The sequence below is a fragment of the Neoarius graeffei genome, chromosome 10, assembly GCF_027579695.1.
Source record: "Neoarius graeffei isolate fNeoGra1 chromosome 10, fNeoGra1.pri, whole genome shotgun sequence".
In the NCBI taxonomy this organism is placed as follows: Eukaryota; Metazoa; Chordata; class Actinopteri; order Siluriformes; family Ariidae; genus Neoarius; species Neoarius graeffei.
Window position 1 is genome coordinate 64355137 of NC_083578.1, and position 22278 is coordinate 64377414.

The 22278-nt window shown below is 40.9% G+C and overlaps 1 protein-coding gene across 1 annotated transcript in view; it reads left to right on the top strand.

Moving 5' to 3' along the window:
• faf1 (Fas (TNFRSF6) associated factor 1) overlaps positions 1-22278 on the top strand; it is a 124624-nt gene that overhangs the window by 13732 nt on the left and 88614 nt on the right. Inside the window, exons 3-6 of the mRNA XM_060932117.1 lie at positions 8079-8125; positions 16896-17131; positions 20115-20206; positions 20477-20568. Coding sequence (XP_060788100.1) covers positions 8079-8125; positions 16896-17131; positions 20115-20206; positions 20477-20568 — 467 coding nt within the window. The remainder of the gene's footprint in view (positions 1-8078; positions 8126-16895; positions 17132-20114; positions 20207-20476; positions 20569-22278) is intronic.

The window sequence follows — 22278 nt, forward strand, 5'->3', positions numbered from 1 at the left end:
GGCACTCAGTGTGCAGCGTACACACATAGCATCATTAGGACTAATTACTATGGACCTGTTCCAGATTAGAGTGCAATTGCAGCGTGCGCTTATAAGGACTCTCTAAACACACAGACCTGGCAAAGTACACGTGCTGTACCTTGTGTCATGTTACCAAGTCTTGTATCTGTGTATTGCCTTTCTGGTTTTGACCTTGTTTTGTGTATTTGAACTCCGCCTTTTGTCTTTGCCTCCGTCATTCTGTTTGTGCCTTGGGTGACTATTACCGTTTCACAACCCTGGTCTTTATGTTTTTGAACTGTTTGCCTGCTTGTTTGTAAATAAACACTTCCTGCAGTTACATCCGTCATTCGCCTGCTGACATGACACACTGAGCCATGCACTCGTCTTTCCCACAGAGACAAACAATAAGTAATCAAGTCTGCAGTCTTGTTAATTATTAAGTTATTCCACGAAATCAAGTCGTACATGAGCTGATAGCAACAAGGCGCTAGAAGTCATATACAATGAGATAGAGTGGAATAATTTTATTCTATCCACATTCACTGGATTTTGAGAAATGGAGCATTTTTTTTTTATTAAAATTTTTTGCAAATTCGATATATAAAAACTTTGTACAAAACGTCCGACAAAATAATTTCCGCTTAGAATGTAAACAAACCGGCAAAATGACAGTAGCAGTTTGTGAAAAATGTAATAATCTCATCTCATTATCTCTAGCCGCTTTATCCTGTTCTACAGGGTCGCAGGCAAGCTGGAGCCTATCCCAGCTGACTACGGGCGAAAGGCGGGGTACACCCTGGACAAGTCGCCAGGTCATCACAGGGCTGACACATAGACACAGACAACCATTCACACCTACGGTCAATTTAGAGTCACCAGTTAACCTAACCTGCATGTCTTTGGACTGTGGGGGAAACCGGAGCACCCGGAGGAAACCCATGCGGACACGGGGAGAACATGCAAACTCCGCACAGAAAGGCCCTCGTCGGCCACAAGGCTCGAACCCGGACCTTCTTGCTGTGAGGCGACAGCGCTAACCACTACACCACCATGCCGCCAAATGTAGTAATAATAATAATAATAAATAATAATTGTTGAAAAATTTAAAAAGATAAGTTCTTACCATCAAACACATTTATTCCATATTTTGTTGCTTTTTTGTACTTTTTGGGGTTTTGTTTTGAAGTAGTTTTTATTTCATCCTTGGTTGTTTCAGCAACACGCGCCACCATTTTGTTTTTTCTCTACTGATGGTATATGAGCTGATAGCCTCACAATAGAGTAGCCAATCGGAGCATGCGATTGCTCATATCCAGTGAATTTGGATAGAATAATGAGTGTTAACACCATAAAACAAAGGCTTAACGAGCCTCGCTTAAGTAACAATTTTCGAGAACAATGATCAAAGGATTGATAAAAGGATGAAATGACTGCTGTTACCACTAAACTTGCCACCTATTTAAAGTGTACTGGCAGCGTTTTTATACCCCGTGCCCCATGGCGTGACACAAATGACCTCATCGGTGATTGGTAACACATGAATGAACTGCATAATGAAGATTTAGAAAACGTAGCGAGTCAGTGGGTGGACACTGACGGTGATGCACCGGTAACCTCCGAAGAAATAATCGCCTCTGTTTGTGATCCTTTAACTTGGTCAGTGAACGGTGATGGTGAATTGGAAGAAGTTCATGATAAGGAGAATGTGCCTAAAATTTTGCATATAACGTGGGTGCGACAAGTAGGTCCATTTCAGTATTACAAACTTTTCATCTCATCTCATGTCATTATCTCTAGCCGCTTTATCCTTCTACAAGGTCGCGGGCAAGCTGGAGCCTATCCCAGCTGACTACGGTCGAAAGGCGGGGTACACCCTGGACAAGTCGCCAGCTCATCACAGGGCTGACACATAGATACAGACAACCATTCACACTCACATTCACACCTACGGTCAATTTAGAGTCACCAGTTAACCTAACCTGCATGTCTTTGGACTGTGGGGGAAACCGGAGCACCCGGAGGAAACCCATGCGGACACGGGGAGAACATGCAAACTCCGCACAGAAAGGCCCTCGCCGGCCACGAGGCTCGAACCCGGACCCTCCCGCTGTGAGGCGACAGCGCTAACCACTACACCACCGTGCCGGATCTTGATGATAACATATTTAAAAATCAACTTGTGACTGTGAAGTTATCCCCGGAAAGCTTTTCTGTTGTAGGTATGCTGCTTATCAGAAATGTCACTGATAACAGATGTAGTGTGTCATATTGTGACTGAAATTGACTTCCGTGAAGTGCTACGGTACTGAATATTTACTCTGGTACCAAGTGACTCAGCAGTCTACACTCAACCTGAAACGCTGGTGCTACTACTGCTTGTTTCACCTAACCCATATTTATGTGCGCTGTTAGAGAAGATCTAAAGAGTCAGCTTTAAGGAGAGACAAAAAAAAATGATGGCTTTCCCCCACAAAATATCTGTTCTTGTAATCTGGGGTGGCGTTTCACTATATTTAGCAACAAGCTGCTCGTATTCTTGGCAGCTCTTCAAACAGCCATGGCTGTGCCCTTGCAGTGGTTAGTTGCACCTGTAAATGTGATAACTTCCTGTGTGTGGAGCTGGAAGCTTGATGGAACATACAAAAGAGCCCCTGTATACAGGAATAGGACAAGTCATGCAACTTTCAGCCACGGAAACACACACATGGCCAAAAAATTTATTTATTTTTGATATTTAAAATGCTTGAACGTATTTTAAGGTGGGCCGATGTCCATGTAGAGCAGAACCATTTGCTGTTCATCAGAAGAACGTTGGTTTGGTTAGATGTGTGCTGTGCAAAGGAAGAATTATTTTAAGAAAAATCAAATGTGTTCCTGATATTGACGCAGTTCTAATAATATTATAAAACTAAATGAAATGATCCCAATTGTTGGCTTTTATTTTGAGAAGTTGAAATGCTGAAAACAAAAAGAGTCAAACATCGTTATCATTAAATTTTTTTTTTTTTACACCATTTTGATTGGCTAAGCGAACTGCGAATAACTGCCTACAAATAATGGTCTGCTCATACACAGTTACTTCACACTTTTGTCAACAAGGCTCGCTTCCCTAAATTGACAGACAATGGGTTTCTGATTTCTTTATCGTTTGACTCGTTGTGTGAACTTTATGATCAGTATTTAAAAAAATAAGAAGATCTGGAAAAGTACCATGATCCCATTGAAATCAAAACTCGCCTTCTTTAGAACAACCTGTCTCTCCGTTCTTCTGTATGGCTGTGAAACCTGGGTTATCTCACAAGACATGAGTAATAAAATCAACTCATACCCAACCTCATGTTACAGGATAATGCTTGGCATCAAACGCACTGACAGTCTCTAACCTGACCATATACCAACGCCTGGAGGTGGAGCCACTCATTAACACTGTACAATGCCGCCAACTGTCTTTCCTCGGTCACCAACTTCATCTGAACACAGACGAGCCAGCAAGGACTTATGCCTTGTATGTCCCACAACATGGCAAACGAAGGCCTGGTAGACAAGCCACCTTATATTCGACCTACATCCGGAAAGTCATGGGTGAAGGATATGATCTCATTTCCAACAAAGAAATTGAATCCCTTGCCAACGACAAGCTGAAATGGAGGAAGCCAGTGGTCGCCTGCTCCACAGCCGAACGATGATGATGATCATTTAAAAAAAATAATTTGAATGCTAAAACAATTATTGAACTCGGTTTCACAAACTATCGTGATTTGTTAGTGTCTGCCTTTGGCATCAGGGAAATAATTGCTTGGTCATTACTAACAAATCACTATATTTTGTTCAGCCTCGTCCAATATTTGCTTATTACTCTATCCACATTCACTGGATATGAACAATCACGCGCTCTGGTTGACTACTCTATTACTCAGCTATCAGCTCATATACCGTGAGTCAGTGTTGTAGTCGAGTCACTAAACCTCGAGTCCTAGTCCAGTCTCGAGTCCTCAGTGTTCAAGTCCGAGTCAAGCCCAAGGCATTAAAAAAAATTGAGTCGAGTTCACTATTGATCTGAGTCGAGTCCGAGAACAAGACTCCAACCGCATCATTTGACGGTGGCTGTTTTAGCACCATTAACGTGAGTTTGTTCCTGAACATGACGTATGAATAGGTGAATGTGCGTTCTCTTTGTCAGGGAGTGCGAAGTATTCTGTCAGAGATGGTTGGGAGACGGATGTAAGTGCAGAAGGTGTGTTTATTAATACAAGTGAAGACAGGTAAACAATCCAGAATGGCAGGCAAAATCTTAACAGTGAAACAGGCAATAGGTCAAGTGAGGCACAAACAGGCTATCGTAGACGAGGCAGAATCAAAGACGAGAAACAGGAAATCAGGAAACCAAACAAGGAAATGAGGCTTGGTAATGTGTCAGCAACGCAACTCAATACTTCGCAAAGTAAGTGTGTTTTCAGTTTTTATATAGGCGTACTGATTGTGCCTTAATCCTGTGCAGGTGTGAGTCGTTTATGGTGCACGCACAAGAGTCTGCTTGGCACGCGTGCTGTCCAGAGCATGCCCGAGAGTCTATCTGATGCACGCGCCAAGGCGCACAGGTGTAACGCTCTTGCGTGAAATTAGTATAAAAATTAATGTAGCTATAAATATCTTATGCCAAATTATTATGGCATGTTACAAAAAATAAAGAAAAAATTTGAGTCCTCGTCTCCAATTTGAGTCCGAATGCAGTTAATGCACAAGTCTGAGTCATCAGTGCTCAAGTCCAAGTCGAGTCACGAGTCCTTATAATTAGGGCATGAGTCGGACTCAAGTCCAAGTCCTGGACTTGAATACTACAAGCCTGCCATGACTAGAGAAAAACAAAATGGTGGAGCCTGTTGCTGAACCAGCCGAGGACGAAACAAAAACCGTACTCGAAAACAAAACCCCCCAAAATAGAAAAAAGCAACAAAATATGGAATAAAAGTATTTGATGGTGAGAATGCCCCCCCCCCCCCCCCCCCCCCCCCCCCAAGAATCGTTATAGCTTTTTTCACAAATTGCTACTGTTACATCACTGGCTTGTTTACATTCTAAGCAGAAATTATTTTTGTTGGATGGTTTGTATAAAGTATCTTTATATATACACACACACACACACACACACACACACACACACACACACACACACACACACACACACACACACACAGAGATCAGCCAGAACATTAAAATCACTGACAGGTGACCGTCAATCGGTTCTTGATGTCGATGTCTTTTGAAGCAGATAAAATGGGCAAGCGTAACGATCTGGGTGTCGGGTGTGTGTGTGTTTCATTTAACTGGGGAAGAGATGGCACCAGGATGCACTATGATAAGTCGTCAAGCTGGTAGAGGCAGTGCGATGCACTAGGTAATGTTCTGCTGGGAAAGCTTGTCTTCAGCTATTCATGTGGATGTTAGATTAACACGTACCACCTACCTAAGCATTGCTGCAGATTAAGTACACCCCATTCATGGCAGTGATCTTCCTATTGGCAGTGGCCTCTTTCAGCGGGATAATGCGCTCTGCAACACTGCAATAATCGTTCAGGAATAGTTTAAGGAACATGACGGGGTTCATGGTGTTGACTTGGCCTCCAAATTCCTCAGATCTCAATCCAATTGAGCATCTATGGGATGTGCTGGACAAATACGCCTGATTAATGGAGGTCCCACCCCGCAACTTACAGGACTTGCACGATCTGCTGCTTGCGTCTTGGTGCCAGATACCACAGCACACCTTCAGAGGTCTTGTGGAGTCCATGCCTCGACTGGTCAAAGCTGTTTTGGCTGCAGAAGGGGGACCTGCACAATATTAGGCAGGTGGTTTTAGTGTTCTGGCTGATCCGTATATTACCTCAGGTTATTTCCTACTGGTTACTTTGCAGAAGGTAACATATGGTGTAATCGTTCTACATTTAAATCTCTGTAGGGCTTAATATCTCTCTCATGTACTGTCACTAGTGTGAAACCATGTTAGAGCAAATTAAACTTGTATATCTTCAAATTCACCTAACTCGTATATCAGTCAGATATTTTGTTCTTGACTTCTTTTCCTCTGATTATCTGTGAAAGTGGAATGAATGAGTGTGCTGTGGTTATCTTAAAGGTATAGTCAGGATTATAATGCATCATACTTCAGGATTATTGCATATTCGGAGGGGTTTTGTTTGTCAAATATGGCTTTGAGATGCATTTGTCTAAAAGCAGTCTCAGACTTCCTGATGTGGGTTTAGTCTGATTTACTTTTCTGTGAAATGCATCTTATCCAGATTTTGCACACGAGTGTTTTTGTGGATAATCCTTCTCAAGATACAGTTCTGATGTTTGACACATGAAATATCCAAGTATAAATGTGTTTACAGACTGAATGTCATTCAGATTATGTAATCTGATTGCAAAAATCAAGCACTCCAGCTTAGAGTATGATTCATTTGAAAATACAAGTAATCATATGAGGTATCTTTCTATGGCATACATGATTTACATTTTTACTTTTAATGACTCATAGTCTATCCATTTCTAATTTAGTGAGCCTGACTGTGATAGCTTTGACTGCAGCTGAGATAACCTCAGTTTTTCTGCGATCGACATTTCCGTTTTCTTTTCTTCTTTAGCCTCTCTGTGGCATTGTGAGCCTTTATGATTCTAATTATCAAGTTTTTTATTGACATAGATCAAATAAACGTGATAGCAGTAGGGGTTAGGGCAGCCGTTGGAGCCTTTGATTGCTCAGCAAGAAAAGCTGAAATTGCACAGATGCCTAACAGTTTTTTGAATGAAGACACAGATGAGGGACAAATTAAAGGAAAAGGAAACAAGGCCACCACCACATGCTTTCCTTTCCTTTAATTAGTAATCTGGCTCTATGTGCAAGATAATGAATAAACTTTCATTACTGTAGGTGGAAAAGCACAGCTTATAGGCTCTTTTTATTTATTAAATAATGAAAAGACTAGTCAATGAAGTGTTCTTTCTTATGAAACGAAATAAAACAGTTCGATAAGAAATAGTCTAGAATTAGAAATGATTCACATTGTGGATCAAACAACTTTTATGTGATCTAAAAGATTACATTACTGAGTCCATAGAATCTAGATCATCACTGCCATTAAATTTCCCCTAATGTACACTTGACCAGTCATCCGCATGCACACACATGCCCACATACACTCACTTGCAGAAGTCCATTATGGTGCATTCTGGCTCAGATAAGGAAGGAAATGTGCAGCCCACGTCTCTGCATTCTGCCCATGATTAATCTGTGTACTGCATGAACGTTTTACAGAATATGCTATATTTTTTTATGTTGATTAATTCAAGTCGCTTGTAAAGTATATCCTTTGTTTGTGACCGTATGTGCAGATTCATTGTAAGTTATTGTTTAATTGTAAATTGACAAACTGCACACCTGCTTTATCAGTTTGTCCACTTTTTTGTGGAATAGGTATTAAAAATGTAATAAATGAATTATTTAGCTTAATATTTTATTTATTTATTTATTTACCCGGTCATGAAATGTAATGGTTACAGACTGGCCTGCATTAACAGTTTTTCAAGTTACATCAACCCTCAGATAAATCTGGGACTTTGAAGAATCTCTGGAGATTAGTTAAGATTGCTTACAGAACACAGGACGTGGTCTGGATGAATGGTATCAGTATTTCCATGGCCGTGTTATAATGACGGATAACAAATATATTGCGCTTACAGTCAACAGTAAAGCCCACCTCATAATGCCATCAAAGTGTTTTTTTTTTATTTAATTGACTTCAATAACTGATATCCTTTTGCATGTGAGAAGAGCAAAGCCACTTTATACTGTTACCCAGAAATTAAAAGTCCTCAATGAATTTGGCTTCATGGTGTTTAACAGCACAGTATTTTAGTTCCTGTGAATTTATAAGCACAAATGTTTCCCATTTAGAAACCTGTAGGCATTTTTGTTATTAACTCTGGCACTTTATTTGTATACCGCTGTCTGTAAATGTACTGCAAATGTTAAACATTTTTATCTTTTTTTTTTTTTTTGCTGTTTTTCTTTTTAACAGGCAGCCATTAACGGTGTGATCCCACAAGAAAACGGCATCTTGCAAAGGTACCTGTGACCAAACATTTTGCTGATTTCAATCCTGAAGCAAGTTTTTAAAAACTTCTCTTTAATGCATGATGCTGTTATTATTATTATTATTATTATTATGATCTCAACACAAAGGGAGAGGGAGAGAATGGAGTGTGAAGCCTTTTTATGAAGGCAATGTATAAGCGTCTATGTGCAAGAAGTAACACATTTAATTTAATACAACCAGATGGGGTGACTCACCATCAAAATAGGTGGTTACTATTTGCATGCATGAGAAATGAAATTGTCCTCCTTTTAAAAATGGCAGCATTTACTTATTTATTTTTTTCTTTACTCTTACTGTAATAACATCCAGCTGTGGGCTTTGATTGAAAGTTAAGTAGAGAACACTTCACGGTGTTCTCTAATCAGTGTACACACTGTACAGTTCTCTAGTGACTGGAGTAGACGCTTTGTGCTGTTATCTTCAAAGATGATCGAAAGCCGTTAGAAGTCCACATTAATGTCTCGGTTGGGTCCTTGAACACATGAGTCACATGCAGGAGTCCACGAGCACCGCAGATCTATAAAGTAAGTGGATAAATGTCGAGGCAATAGGGGAGAGAAAATATAAGTCAGAGTATGAAATCTGAGTGTTAGCCCTGAGCTGCAGAACTTCTTGCCACTTTGACTTTCGGAAGTCTGCTGTTGATGAATTGCCCTCATCTTTAACACGTCAGCACCACAATAAAGGAAAACCTCCACGGCAGATTTGCTCTGGGCATTTATGTGATGGTTAGTTGAAAATCTTGTTAACGGTGGGGAACGAACAACAAAGTGGCGAGCCTTTTTATCGGACTTTAACCTGATGTAGGGCTTGATGGAGTAAGGCTACATCCACACGACAACGGCAACGAGATGTTATTTAAAAATATATCGCGTCCAAATGGGCAACGATCAGTAAAATATCAGGTCCATATGGCAACGCAATGCTTGCTGAAAACGATGCAATACACATGCCACACCTCTAGGGGCGCTGTAAGACGGTCCCTTCGGAGACACCAGAACAATAGAAGAAGTAAGGACGCATGCGCGTAAACTATTATGCGCGAGACTTCATATTAGCCACAAAGTCAGGAAAATCTGTTCGTAAAATTACATTATAATGACCAAATACAATGAAAAGTATTTTTCCAGTCTCACCTGTGAAAGGTAATCCCATGTGATCTCGTTTGGACGGCAAACCTGTTGGTACAGTTAAACGCAGCTAATCTTTATTCTCCGCTTTGACCTATCCAATATGGCGGCGAGGATAACGTATGATTCTACGCGGAAGGCGGCGTCTTTAATGGTCCGGAATAAATTGAATGCTACACGTTGATGGATTAATTTGCTCTTCTACGCCCTTTTTGAGGAATGTATTGTAGGACTTAAACCCGCATCTGAAGAGGTGAGATCGCTCCTTTTTTTCCCTATTTTTGCTGGCAGGATTGACTCTGCCCTAAGGGCAGAGTCTCTCTCTCTCTCTCTCTCTCTCTCTCTCACTTTGCACCATTACACAATAAATTTTCACAGTGAAAATATTTTGTAAGCACGTTTCATGAACCAAGTTATAGGATTTGTTGACAACTCGCATCGAGTTCGTTACACTTTTACCCGGCGTGAAGCACTCACAGTCATGTGGTTGTGACATCATCGTAAACAAATCTGTTCTACTCATCCAGACGACTTCACAACGGCAACGTTGCCAGATCTTTCCACTCTGGAACCCGTTCTCAAAAAGATTGCGTTTTGGGCACCCAAAACGCCGGTGCCGTGTGGACGCCAGGCCTAAACGATAAGCAGTTGTATCGGAGTCACCTGAATCCGTTGCCGTGTGGACAGGGCCTAAGTCACACTGCACTACACCAGTATGCCTTGAGTATGTCATACATAAAAGCTTATAACTCCCGAGTTGTGTTTAAATATTTCCTCCCTTCTGCTTCCTCCTTTTTCATGGTGACTGTTGTGGCTAAATCACAAGTTTTTCAAACCCTTGTCAGTGGAAACGTTAAGATTGGCTCTGTGACTTGCTCGACAAGATGATTCTATACTTGTCCTTGTGCTCTGAAAGGTTACGCGAGCACCCACGTTGGCATAGTCGTGAACAACATAACCACTAACACCTTAAATTAGAAAACTCTTTCTCAGTTTGTTTTGCATTTCTTATGAGGCTGAATGAGCATTCCTCTCCAGTTTTGTTTTAAAAGAGAAATGGACAACGGCAGTAACAAACAGGAATTGAAACTTTCAGCGACAAAAGCAGCCTGTGTGAGGGCCTTGTGTCCTCAGTCCGTGTCTCTCTCCAACTTCCAGTGCTCATGAATGCAGCCGAGTCTTAAGAACAGATATATTCAAGCACTACACACTCTGCCTGACGGTTTAATTTGTGTCTTGTGTGTGTGTGTGTGTGTGTGTGTGTGTGTGTGTGTGTGTGTGTGTGTGTGTGTGTGAGCGAGCAAGCGCAAACGCTCTGGGCACGGGAACATGTTTTTTTCTTTAAGGCCCATAATTATGAATGGAGTCTGGCAGCACGACGTCCAGCCATCTCCTTTAGTTGGAGGCTGGCACAGTGCTGCAGGCTGGAGGGTGGCATGGCTCACTGAAGTGACCCCATTGAGGCGCATGCTGCCAGCTGGCTCCAGACTCCGAACTCTGAGGCCTACGCTTCCCACTGCCAAGCATTGGGTGGGTGGAGGCTGCCATCTAGGTGCACACAATGGAACAACCGTTTCTGGATTCTTGTTTTTTTTTTTTTAAGGAGCAAAAAGTTTAAATAGAATCTTTGATAAGCCCAGTGTGGGAAGTTGAGCAGAGGGCAGTTGGAGATCGTTTACACATCACAAAGCTGTTTATTGATAGGAGAAAAACGTACTTCTGGTATGAGGCTGACATTTATACTTTTGTGGTTTTTATTGAATGACGAGTTTGACTGACTCTGACCTTCATTAATGTTGATGAAGCACAAATTAAAAAATTACTACAGATCCCGTAAAATGGATTTATGGCAATCTCTCTTGTAGGGTTTGCTTTAATTTTTAAAAAAATATTTACAGTTAATGTTATATAGCTAATTACATAAATATTATACCGCTACTTTAGAGGAAAATAATTGGAGGAGAATAAATTATATTTATTCTGTCCACATTCACTGGATATGAGCAATCGCGTGCTCCGATTGGCTACTCTGCTACTAGGATATTAGCTCATATACCGTGAGTACAGAAAAACAAAATGGCAGAGTGTGTTGCTGAACCAACCGAGGGCGAAATAAAAACTCTATTGGAAAGCAAAACCCAAAAAAAAAGCAACAAAATATGGAATAAAAGTATTTGATGGTAAGAACATATTTTTTTATTTTTCAAGAATTATCATATTTTTCACAAAATGCTAGTCATTTTGCCTGTTTGTTTACATTCTAAGTGGAGATAATTTTGTTGGACGTTTTGGAGAAAGTTTTTTTTTTTTTTTTTACTTATCGGATTTGCAAAAAATAAAAATGCTCTTTCTCAAAATCCAGTGAATGTGGATAGAATAAAAGTTATTCCACTCAATCTCCTCATTACTTGGCTTTTAGCCAACTCTGTGCTACATGCCTCATCGGCGATCAACTCGTGTATGACTCGATTTTGTGGAATAACTTAAATATTTCTGCTCTGAGATAGATCTCCGATACAGGATAATGGAGTCTGATCTAGTTGACGAGTCCTTGTATTTATATATAAAAAAAAGTGTTGTCTGTTTTGTTGTGTTATAGGTCTGTCTTTCTCATATTCTGATTTGCAGGCATGAGTATCATTTTATTAAATGTACAGCAGCAACCTCAGGCTTACCTCATTATTACCTTAGTGCTATTGCAGTGAGCAGTATAATAGCACTTGGATCCATTTTTAATAAATAAATGGGATTTCTGTTCACTAAAGGGAGTCATGGGACCATTATCCACATTTCAGCTTGAACATTTTGGCACTTGAGCATGTACGTGCTCATTGTTGGTGCATTTAATAAGCTAAACCACAGTGTGCTTGATGTAGGTCTGGGTGATATGTTGATGCAATTCTCAGCCTGTGGTTATATTCTCCTTGCCCTGTTTGTCTCAGAAAAGCCTACATTCTTCGTGGCAAGGAATCCACAAGGTGTTGGAAGCATTCTGTTGAGCTTTTGGTCCATGTTGATGCGATTGTATCACATAATTTGCAGCAGATTTGTCAGCTGCACATTCATGCTGTGAATCTCCTGTTCCACCACATTCCAGAGGTGCCTGTATTCATGAAACTGGTTTGAGATGACTTGTGCTTTGGGAAACGGTGCATTATAAGATGGGTCTATTGTGACCATAAGGGGTTGCAGTCAACAATATTCCTGGGCATTCAAATGATGATGGATTTGTATTAAGAGGTCCAATATGTGTCAAGACCCCCCCCCCCCCCCCCCCCCATCATTACACCACCACCACCACCAGCCTATACTGTTGACATGTGGCAGGTTGAGTCCATGGATTCATTCTGTCGGTGCCAAATTCTGACCCTAACATCCACATGTTGCAGCAAAAGTCAAGACTCTTCAGACCAGGTGATGTTTTACTAATCTTCAACTTCCAGTTTCAACTTTCCAGTTCCTGTTCTTGGATGAAAGAAGTGGAATCCAATGTGGTCTTCTGCTCTTGTAGCCCATGCACCTCTTGGATGTTTTTCTGTTCACCAGGGTTGTAAAGAGCATTATTTTGAGTTACTGTAGCCTTCTTGTTAGCTCGAACTAGCCTGAACTCTCTCCTCGTTTCTGCCCAAAGAACTGCTGTGAGCTGGATGTTTTTTGTTTTTCCACACTATCTTCCGTTTCTGGTTGAGAGTACGCTGTGCACATTTTGGCTGCCGCTTCTCGCTGGAGCTTTTTATTTTTCCTTTTTTTCCCTTTGTTTTTCTTTTTGTGCTTGTATGGTTTGATGTTTGTTTGTTCTTTGTTTAAATGTTTTGCCCGCTGGTTGTGGTGTAGCTCCAGACCCAGTTTTGGGCATCGGTTTCCTTCAGGCCTTGGTCCGCCATGGGTGATGCCTGTGCTGCTCAATATGGATTGCAGTGAGCTCGTTGCTCTCTTTAACATCGGGGTTGTCTAGCGCTCTGTGTGGCGGTGCTACTGTGCTTGCTTTTTGGATTCATGGCGCAGTGTTCCGAGCAGCGCTCGAAACTAACTGTGTCCCGATGTCCAGGGGACCATAAAAAATGTCATCGGGACACAAAATTATCATATCTGGGACAATCTCGGGACAATGGGAAAAAATAGATCTAGAAAAAAAAGTTCTACATTAATAGTATTTACAAAGCCGTAAACCATACGTAGACATTCACCTAATTTGTCAATTTTAATTTTAAAACGTTAACAGCGAAAAATACATAGTAGCTTCACTTTCGATGCACCTGCATCCGTAGGCTACAGAGCAGCGCATTCTGTTCTAGAATCTTCGGCCGGTGTCCGCATTATATGGACTTGGAATGGAATTGCTACCGCACACGCTGCGCCGACTCTTGCCAGAACAAAAATGCTGAAGTGGTTGAAGCGGACCGACCGCGGGGAAGAAACTGAAAGCCCAGACATAACGTCTCCGGGACCTTCAGGATCCAAAGTGTCATCGCCTGGTCTGCAGGCAACGCGAGCAACTGAATGAACTTAATGAACACTGTTAGACACGTTATAAAATACAACAGGAATGATGTGGATGATATTGACGGAAGATACCGTTCAACAGAATAAGTGAGTTTTCTTGGTGTCTTTCTAGTTCAGAAAGTTTAGTCAGTCAGCAGCACAACTAGGCTAGGACCTGGCACTATGCTGATGTTGCTAACATTTGCACCCACGTTTCGGCAGCGAAAGTTCATGAAATGGATAACGGAAAGTTCATAAAAATGGATAACGGTAATGGTGAAAATTATAAGTTGGCCTTATAAGTGCCAACAGATATTCAAGGTACAAGTAGATGAAATGAACATAAAAGGGGTCTTATTTTCAACTAAAGTGTACTGCAGATGTAGGGAGTTGAAACATTTTCTGAATGAGCTAGTTGGCCCCTTTAAATAAACGGGTATCTATTCATACAGTGAGATCGCCAAAGTTTAATAAACTGAAAATGCAATAACTGTAATTTTGAAGTAGATGATGTATAGGACATGTGTCGCTTGTGTCTTGTGACTTATTGTAAAAATGATATAAAGGGTTCAAAATCGCATAGTTACAAATATAATAGTAACTTCATATGATAATATTAACCACTGGTTATTTCAGAGAGGAAAAAAATGGGGACACTATTGCTTCCATTCAGGACAATACAACACAGAATTCGGGACCACTGGGGGACACAAAGAAAAAAAGTTAATTTCGAGCCCTGGTTCCGAGTGATGTTGCCTGGTGGCATCGTAGTGGCTGTGCAGGCGGTTTGGGACATACCTTCATGTGCCTTTTGGTGGGATTGTGGGCAGCTACGCCACTGGAATTACATCCTGACCCTCTTTTGGTAGACTTTTTTTTTTTGTAATTGTAAAGCGACGTTGGGTGTCAGAAAGGCACTATATAAGTTGAGCTTATTCTGCTTCTTCTATTTATTTATTTATTTATTACTATTTTGTGTAAACTCTAGAGACTGATGTGTGTGTGTGTATGAGAGAGAGAGAGAGAAAATCTTAAGAGATCAACTGTTTCTGAAATACTCAGACCAGCCTGTCTGTCACCAGCAAACATGCCATAGTCACTGAGATCACATTGTTTCGCAGTGGGGTGTTTGATGTGCATGTTAACTGAAGCTCTTGGCTCGTTTCTGCATGATGTTATGCAATGTACTGTTTCCACATGACTGGTGTATAGGTGAGTGTATCATAATACAATTAACAATTGTGTGGGGGGGAAGCATCATTTTATAATTTAGCACCAGAAAAGCTTTATTCACTTCTGTTAATGGGGGAAAAGTGCCATTAATGGAATTCCTGTTTAAAAAAAAAAAAAGTAAATGCTCTAACATTTATTCAATAACCATAATGATAAGTGTTAGGGAGTATAGGAGCAATCTTGTATCAAGTGTTATTGCGACAATATATAAGTCATGCACTCTGATATGATTTTGAAATATCCATCAAACTGTAGTAATATAATCTAACGTGCAGGAAGCGTCACAGTTGTTTAAGCCGTTCACAAGCACTTGCACACTTATTACGCACTAGGCTTTGCTGGCCATGATGTGTAAATGCTAATTTGCGCTTGGGGGACACGGATAGAGTGTTGGGCTTCCTCGCTCTCGGACTGTCAAAAAGCTGATAAACTCAGGGTGTTTTACTGCCTCCAGCAGCTGAGTTAGGAAATGGTAAATAAGAATATCATGAAAGTTACACTTTGATTCAACTCCGATATTATTGGATTTGTTACTGTGTTCATAAGCGTTCGTTACAAAAAATTTAATGGCCGTTATTAATTCAGTGGAAAGCACAGTTGTTGTGGGTTTATATTTTTGTGCCCTGGCTGCCCCAGGACCCTAACGTCTTTAACCTTTGGTATTATAATAAGGTGGAATAAATCCATGCTTTGTACGCAGCTCTTGGCACCCTGCTCCTTTTCTCAGTGCGATATGTGCTGACCTTGGAAGAGAAGAGAAGAGCTTTTGTCCTACCCGCTGCCACAGAAAAGACATTATTTACTGCTACAGGGGGATGGGGGCTTGGGGGAATTCTACCATCAACCACCGAGAGAGCAAGAGAGAGGCAGAAAAAGCTGTTTTGTGTCTCCAGACACAAGCAGTATGAATAGAAAGGAGTTAAAAAAAAAAGCAGAGAAAGAGATTTCCTCTATGCTAAACAATTGCGCTTCTGTTGAGCCTAGCACATATTATCCCTGCAGTAAAGGTTGTTTACATTGACTTTGGATACTGTTTGGATAGTTGCGCTGCTGCCATTGTGAAGCTGGGGACAGGGGCAACTTGGTTTTCTCCTGTCTTGTGTTCTAATACCTCTTCACTCGTTCCTGATCATCCGTTGGTGACATTTCTGCCTGATGACAAACCGAATAAAGGGAATACCCAGTAGAATATTTATTTATTTGTTTATTTTTTTAATAGATTTAGAGAAATATTTATATTAGGGAAAGCAAATACAGTTGATGCATTCAAACACGTACATGCATATGTATATGCGTGTGTGTGTGTGTGTGTGCAACTTGAATATAAAATGTGTGTGTATGTAGATGTGTATGTGTTTTATATAAATAAGAGGATATTACACGACTGCACGAAGATATGAAGTTTAAATTTGAGTGCTGAATATATTCATGAGTGAATGAAGTGAACAAGTTAAAATATTTTCAACTCGAGAAGATAAACTCCATATCTTCGTGCCACCGTGTAATGTTCTTTATATTATATAGACGCATCCACAGTGTGGCACGAAGACATGAAGTTTATCTTCTCATGTTGAAAATATTTTCACTCGTTCACTTTGCTCACCCGTGAATATGTTCACCACTAGAAGATAAACTTACAGTAATATCGTCACACAGCTGTGTAATATCCTCTAGATATTACACACATACACAATATCTCCTAGTCTGTATTGTGAGTACTCTTTTAGCTATTGAACTGGCAGTTGCATGAATGAGCATGTGTTCCTAATAAAATGGTCAGTGATAGGGGAATATAGCGATTTTTCTCGTGTGTGTGTATATATATATTTTTTATGTCTATCTTTATGAACGTCTTCATTGTTGAAGTAATGGGTGTGAATTGTGTCTCCTGCAGCAATTTCAGCAGTGAGGGCTCTCAGACGAGCCCATTAGGAGCTGGCAGTCAGTCAGCAGCAACAGAACCGTCAGCCACGTCATCACCATCCTCACCACCATCATCATCTTCCTCTGCCTTCTGCCCTATCCTTCCCTCCCGGCAAATTGTAGAGCGGCAGCCACGCTTGCTCCACTTTCGTGTAGAGTACCGCACACGCTCAGTAGATGTGGTACTGGAGGATACTAGCTCAGTGGGTGAGTATGGGAATAAACCCACACAGATGAGGTGTGTGTGTGTGTGCTCAGTGGGTGAGTATGGGAATAAACCCACACAGATGAGGTGTATGTGTGTGCTCAGTGGGTGAGTATGGGAATAAACCCACACAGATGAGGTGTATGTGTGTGCTCAGTGGGTGAGTATGCGAATAAACCCACACAGATGAGGTGTATGTGTGTGCATATCTATCTCTATGTGTGTGTGTGTGTGTGTGTGTAAAGCCTGCAACGAGTTCGGGCTCACTATAAGCCTGAAGAAGACCAACATCATGGGCCAGGACGTCAGCAGAGCTCCCCACATCGGCAACCACACCCTCGAAGTGGTGGATAGGTTCACCTATCTGGGCTCCACCATCTCCAGCAACCTCTCTCTCGACACCGAGCTGAGCGTGCGGATCAGCAAAGCAGTAACAGCAATGGCCCGTCTTGCGAAGAGAGTCTGGGACACCACCATGCTCATGACCAACACCAAAATGAGAGTGTATCAGGCCTGTGTGCTGAGCACTCTCCTCTATGGAAGTGAAGCATGGACCCTCTACTCCCGCCAAGAACACAGACTGAATGCCTTCCACATGCGCTGTCTCAGAAGACTTCTAGGCATCACCTGGCAGGACTCTGTCACCAACACTGATGTCCTGGCCAAGGCAGGGATGCCCAGCATGTTTGCCATGCTGACCCAGAGACGCCTGCGCTGGCTAGGCCACATCAGCCGCATCCCAAAGGACGTGCTGTATGGTGAGCTGGCCACAGGCTTCAGACCCACAGGACAACCCGTACTATGCTACAAGGATGTGTGCAAGCGCAGCCTGAGGGCAGGCGGCTTCAACCCTGCAGACCTGGAGATGGCGGCCTCAGACCGTGCCAGCTGGCGGTCCACCACCAAGGCCATTGTTGGGGAAGCTGAGGAAAGGAGAGAGACCCGGTGGAGAGAGGAGACTCCGACAACACCGGAAACTGCAGACGGCACCAATAGACACCCGACCAAGCAACTTCACCTGCAGCAACTGTAGCAGACCGTGCGGCTCACGCATTGGCCTATACAGTCATACTAGGCGCTGCAACTCGACAACTGATGGATGACCCCTGGTGCGGATCACCACGATCTTTCGAGATCGAAGGAGCCAACGAATGTGTGTGTGTGGGTGTATGTATGTAAAAATATTTGGGAATTGAGCAGCAGAACAAGTGTTAAAATTTACTCTACTTGACCTCATTTGGCCAACTCCAACTCATGGGGGGGGGGGAGAAAAGCAGTAATGGGGATGTGAGGGTAAATTAATGACACTCCAAATTGTGATTGGCTGATGATTTAAAAATAATGGCCTCTTGTGTGGTCCAACCAAATATTTAACACAGTATGACACAAAAATCTTTATTTTAAAATGTGTGTCTGTATTTGTATAGAGCTGCTTTATTGATCCTTATTCAGAACATAACACTTTTGCAAACGTTTCGATGTGACCCATTTTCTTTATTCTAGTAAATGGTATTTATTCTGGTAAATGCTATGACTTTTTTTTCCTCTCTTATATTTCTATGCCATAATACAGTATCATAGCCCGTATTTTGTTTTTGTTTTCATGTACACTGTAAGACTTTCATGTTCTGATCAAGAGCTTCCTGCACTTACAATGAAATTTACTTCTCAGAAATGAGAGAAATGCAGTGTGGTTTTTCTGAGTAGTTTCATATCTAGGATCCTAATTATCCTAGAGTGTGAATCTGCCTTTGAAATATATGCACGGCCTGCGACAAACCTTTATTTCAGTAACTGACTAATCTGTCGATTATATTATTGATCATTGAATAATTTTAATGCTTATCATGTTGCTGGTTATGAAGTAAAAAGAGAGGCTGGAGAGGGGAAGGCTGTTTCTTGGAACTTTTTTTTTTTCATGGATATTCCACAATATATTATATGGAACTAAACTCACAGAAACTGACACTCTGGGACGTGCTGTTATCGGAAAATCAACTTCCGGGTGGTAAAGTTTCAAGGCGTGTTGTACAACAAAGTTAGTTAGCCTATAATGTAAGCATGGTGGCCATCACACACATTTGAAACCGGTGCCTATCAGTTCATTCATGTCCACTTAACCTGGTAAACTTAACAATTTCATTTGGGTTTCACATATGCAGTTTTCTCAGAGCAGTGATATAAGGCTCAGTGGAATGGCTTAGTTGGCAAGAAGGACATAATGGAATGTCTTGTGAAAAGTCTTCGTGATGCACTTTGTGTGTTTTGTATTTCTCAGAATTGCAGCAGCTTCAGCAGTGTCCACTCATTTCTGCTACTGACTTGAGTCAGAGCTGTGGTAATGAGCTGTTGTTTCTGCTTGTTTCAGGCAAATTCTTTGATGGATTCTATTTAAAAGGAAAAAAAAAACAATCAAATGCAGACTTCTATTTAGATATCTTTTGAATTTATACAACCGCAAGTGTATTGTCCATGTTAAATGGTGTCAATCAATATGTGCTTGCTATTAATGATCTTTGCATGTTAAAATGTTTGTCTCTCCTTTTGGTATGCAGTACATTCACTAAACTACAAGGTTAAATACATGTTGTATTGAAATATTTGATGTGGGCTTAGCAATTCTTGGTTTTTGTTGCATTTTATTTGTTCGTGTGAGAAGTTTCTGGTTGTGTGACACTCTGATGTCACAGAGGGACATTGCGAGTAGTCTTTATCAGGAGAAGAATTTTTTTCATCCATCTTCGTCTCGGACATAAGGGAGCGCAGTAAGGTTTTGCGTTTAGTTCCTGAAAACGAGAGTACGGACTCCAGATTCCAAAATGCAGTGCAGCTAGATAACATAGTTGTACCACAAACATGGACAGTTAGTAATCTATGAATTAAACTTGTACAGTATGTGAAGGTTGAGTCTGCCCCCTTCTGGTTGCATTGTGTAATTCATTGTGAATTTAACATGGATTTCTTCTTTTTTTTTTTTTTTTGCAGGAGATATCAAAACGTTTTTGGAGACAGAGTTTCAGGTTCCTGTGTCTAAAATGCAGTTAAAAGGCTGGAAGAGTGCGGATGTGTCCGACAGTGTGAGTTTGCTTAAAATAAAGACTCTCTATTGAGATCAATAAAGGAATATCTTATCTTAAGTTGTGGTCACAATCTGTTGTAAACGTAGCAAACTTGTTTTTCAGACGAAGATTAAGGCCGTTGATTCAGCTGAACTTGAGCTTTATTTTAATACTGATTCATTTAATGCCTAAGATGCTTTAGCACTCTTTGCACCATGGCTTCAGTTTTGCTGTTCTTACACTCCTGTATGTTCTTAGTGAGCTTAGGTCTACCTTTTGCTCTTTTAGACGGTACTGAGGAGTTTACACCTGCCCAAGAACAACAGCTTGTATGTATTGACCCCAGACATCGCTCCCTCTGCCAGCAGCAGCCAGAGCAGGTATGTCTAAGTATCTGGATATTTATCATAGTTGGGTCCTAACCACAAGTGAAACAGTGATAATTGTTTAAGGATTTGTAGATAGGGCGTTAACTACCTAAAGCTTTTAACCATCATCTCTCAAAACAAACATGACCAAGGAGAGATCAGTTCTCTATACCAACAGTCTGCTTATTAATGGAAAATGAAATAAATCAATTTTTTCTGAAGTTCAGGTTAAACAGCAAAGTATTTTAAAATTGAATTACAAATCTATATATAGCGCAGTATGCTACCTGAACAAAATGGAGTATTCTGCATCCATACAATTCAAATAGACAGATTACACAATGCTTGCTAAAGATTATTATTCAACCCAATTTCCAAAACAGTTTGGATGCTGTGTAAAACATAAACAAAACCAATGTGGTGATGTGCAAATCATGGAAACCCTGTATTTAATTGAAAATAGTACAAGGACAACAGATAAAATGTTGAAACTGGGAAATTTTATTGTTGTTTGAAAAATATATGCTTACTTTGAATTTGATGCCAGCGACACGTTTCAAAAAAGCTGGGACAGGAGCATACTTACCACTTTGTTTCATCACCTCTACTTTTAACAACTCTGTAAAGGTTTGGGAACTGAGACCAATTGCTGTAGTTTTGAAAGTGAAACGTTGTTCCATTCTTGTCTGATCTATGATTTCAGCTGCTCAACGGTTCAGGGTCTCCTTTGTCGTACTATGCGCTTCATAATGCAGCAAATGTTTTCAATGGGAGACAGATCTGGACTGCAGGCAGGCCAGTTTAGCACCTGGACTCTCTTTTACTGTGGTGCCATGCAGTTTTAATATGTGCACAAAGCAGTTTGGCATTGTCTTGCTGAAAGAAGCAAGGCTTTTCCTGAAAAAGATGTCATGTTGATGGCAGCATGTTGCTCTAAAACCTGTATATGTCATTCAGCATTAATGGTGCCCAGATGTACAAAATGAGGTTCCTTTCCTCTTTCGCCTGGAGAGCATGATTTCCAAATGAATTCATCAAACCACAGGACAGTTTTCCACTTTGTCTCAGTCCATCATAAAAGAGCTTGGGCCTAGAGACGGCGCCGATGTTTCTGGATATTATTGATATCTGGTTTTAACTTGCATTTGTGGATGCAGTAATGAACTGTGGTCAGACGATGGTTTTCTGAAGTGTTCCTGAGCCCATGCAGTGATTTCCGCTACAGCCACGTGTCTGCTTTTAATGCAGTGTCATCTGATCACGGGCATCCAATGTTCTTGTCCTTACATGCAGAGATTTCTCCAGATTCTCTGAATCTTTTAATGATATTATGTACTGTAAATGATGTGATCCCCAAATTCCTTGCAATTTTACTTTGAGGAATGTTGTTCTTAAATTGTTGCACTCTTTGCCCACGCAGTCTTTCACAGAGCAGTGCACCCCTCCCCGTCTTTACTTCTGAGAGACTCAGCCTCTCTGGGATGCTCTTTTTATACCGATTCATGTTACTGACCTGTTGCCAATTAACCAAATTAGTTTAAAAAAAAAATTTACACAACTTTTCCAGTCTTTTGTTGTCCTGTCCCAACTTTTTTGAAACTTGTTGGCACTAAATTCAAAATGAGCATATGTTTTTCCAAAAATAAATAAATAAGCTTTATCAGTTTCAGCATTTGATATGTTGTCTTTGTATTATTTTTAATGAAATATAGGGTTTTCATG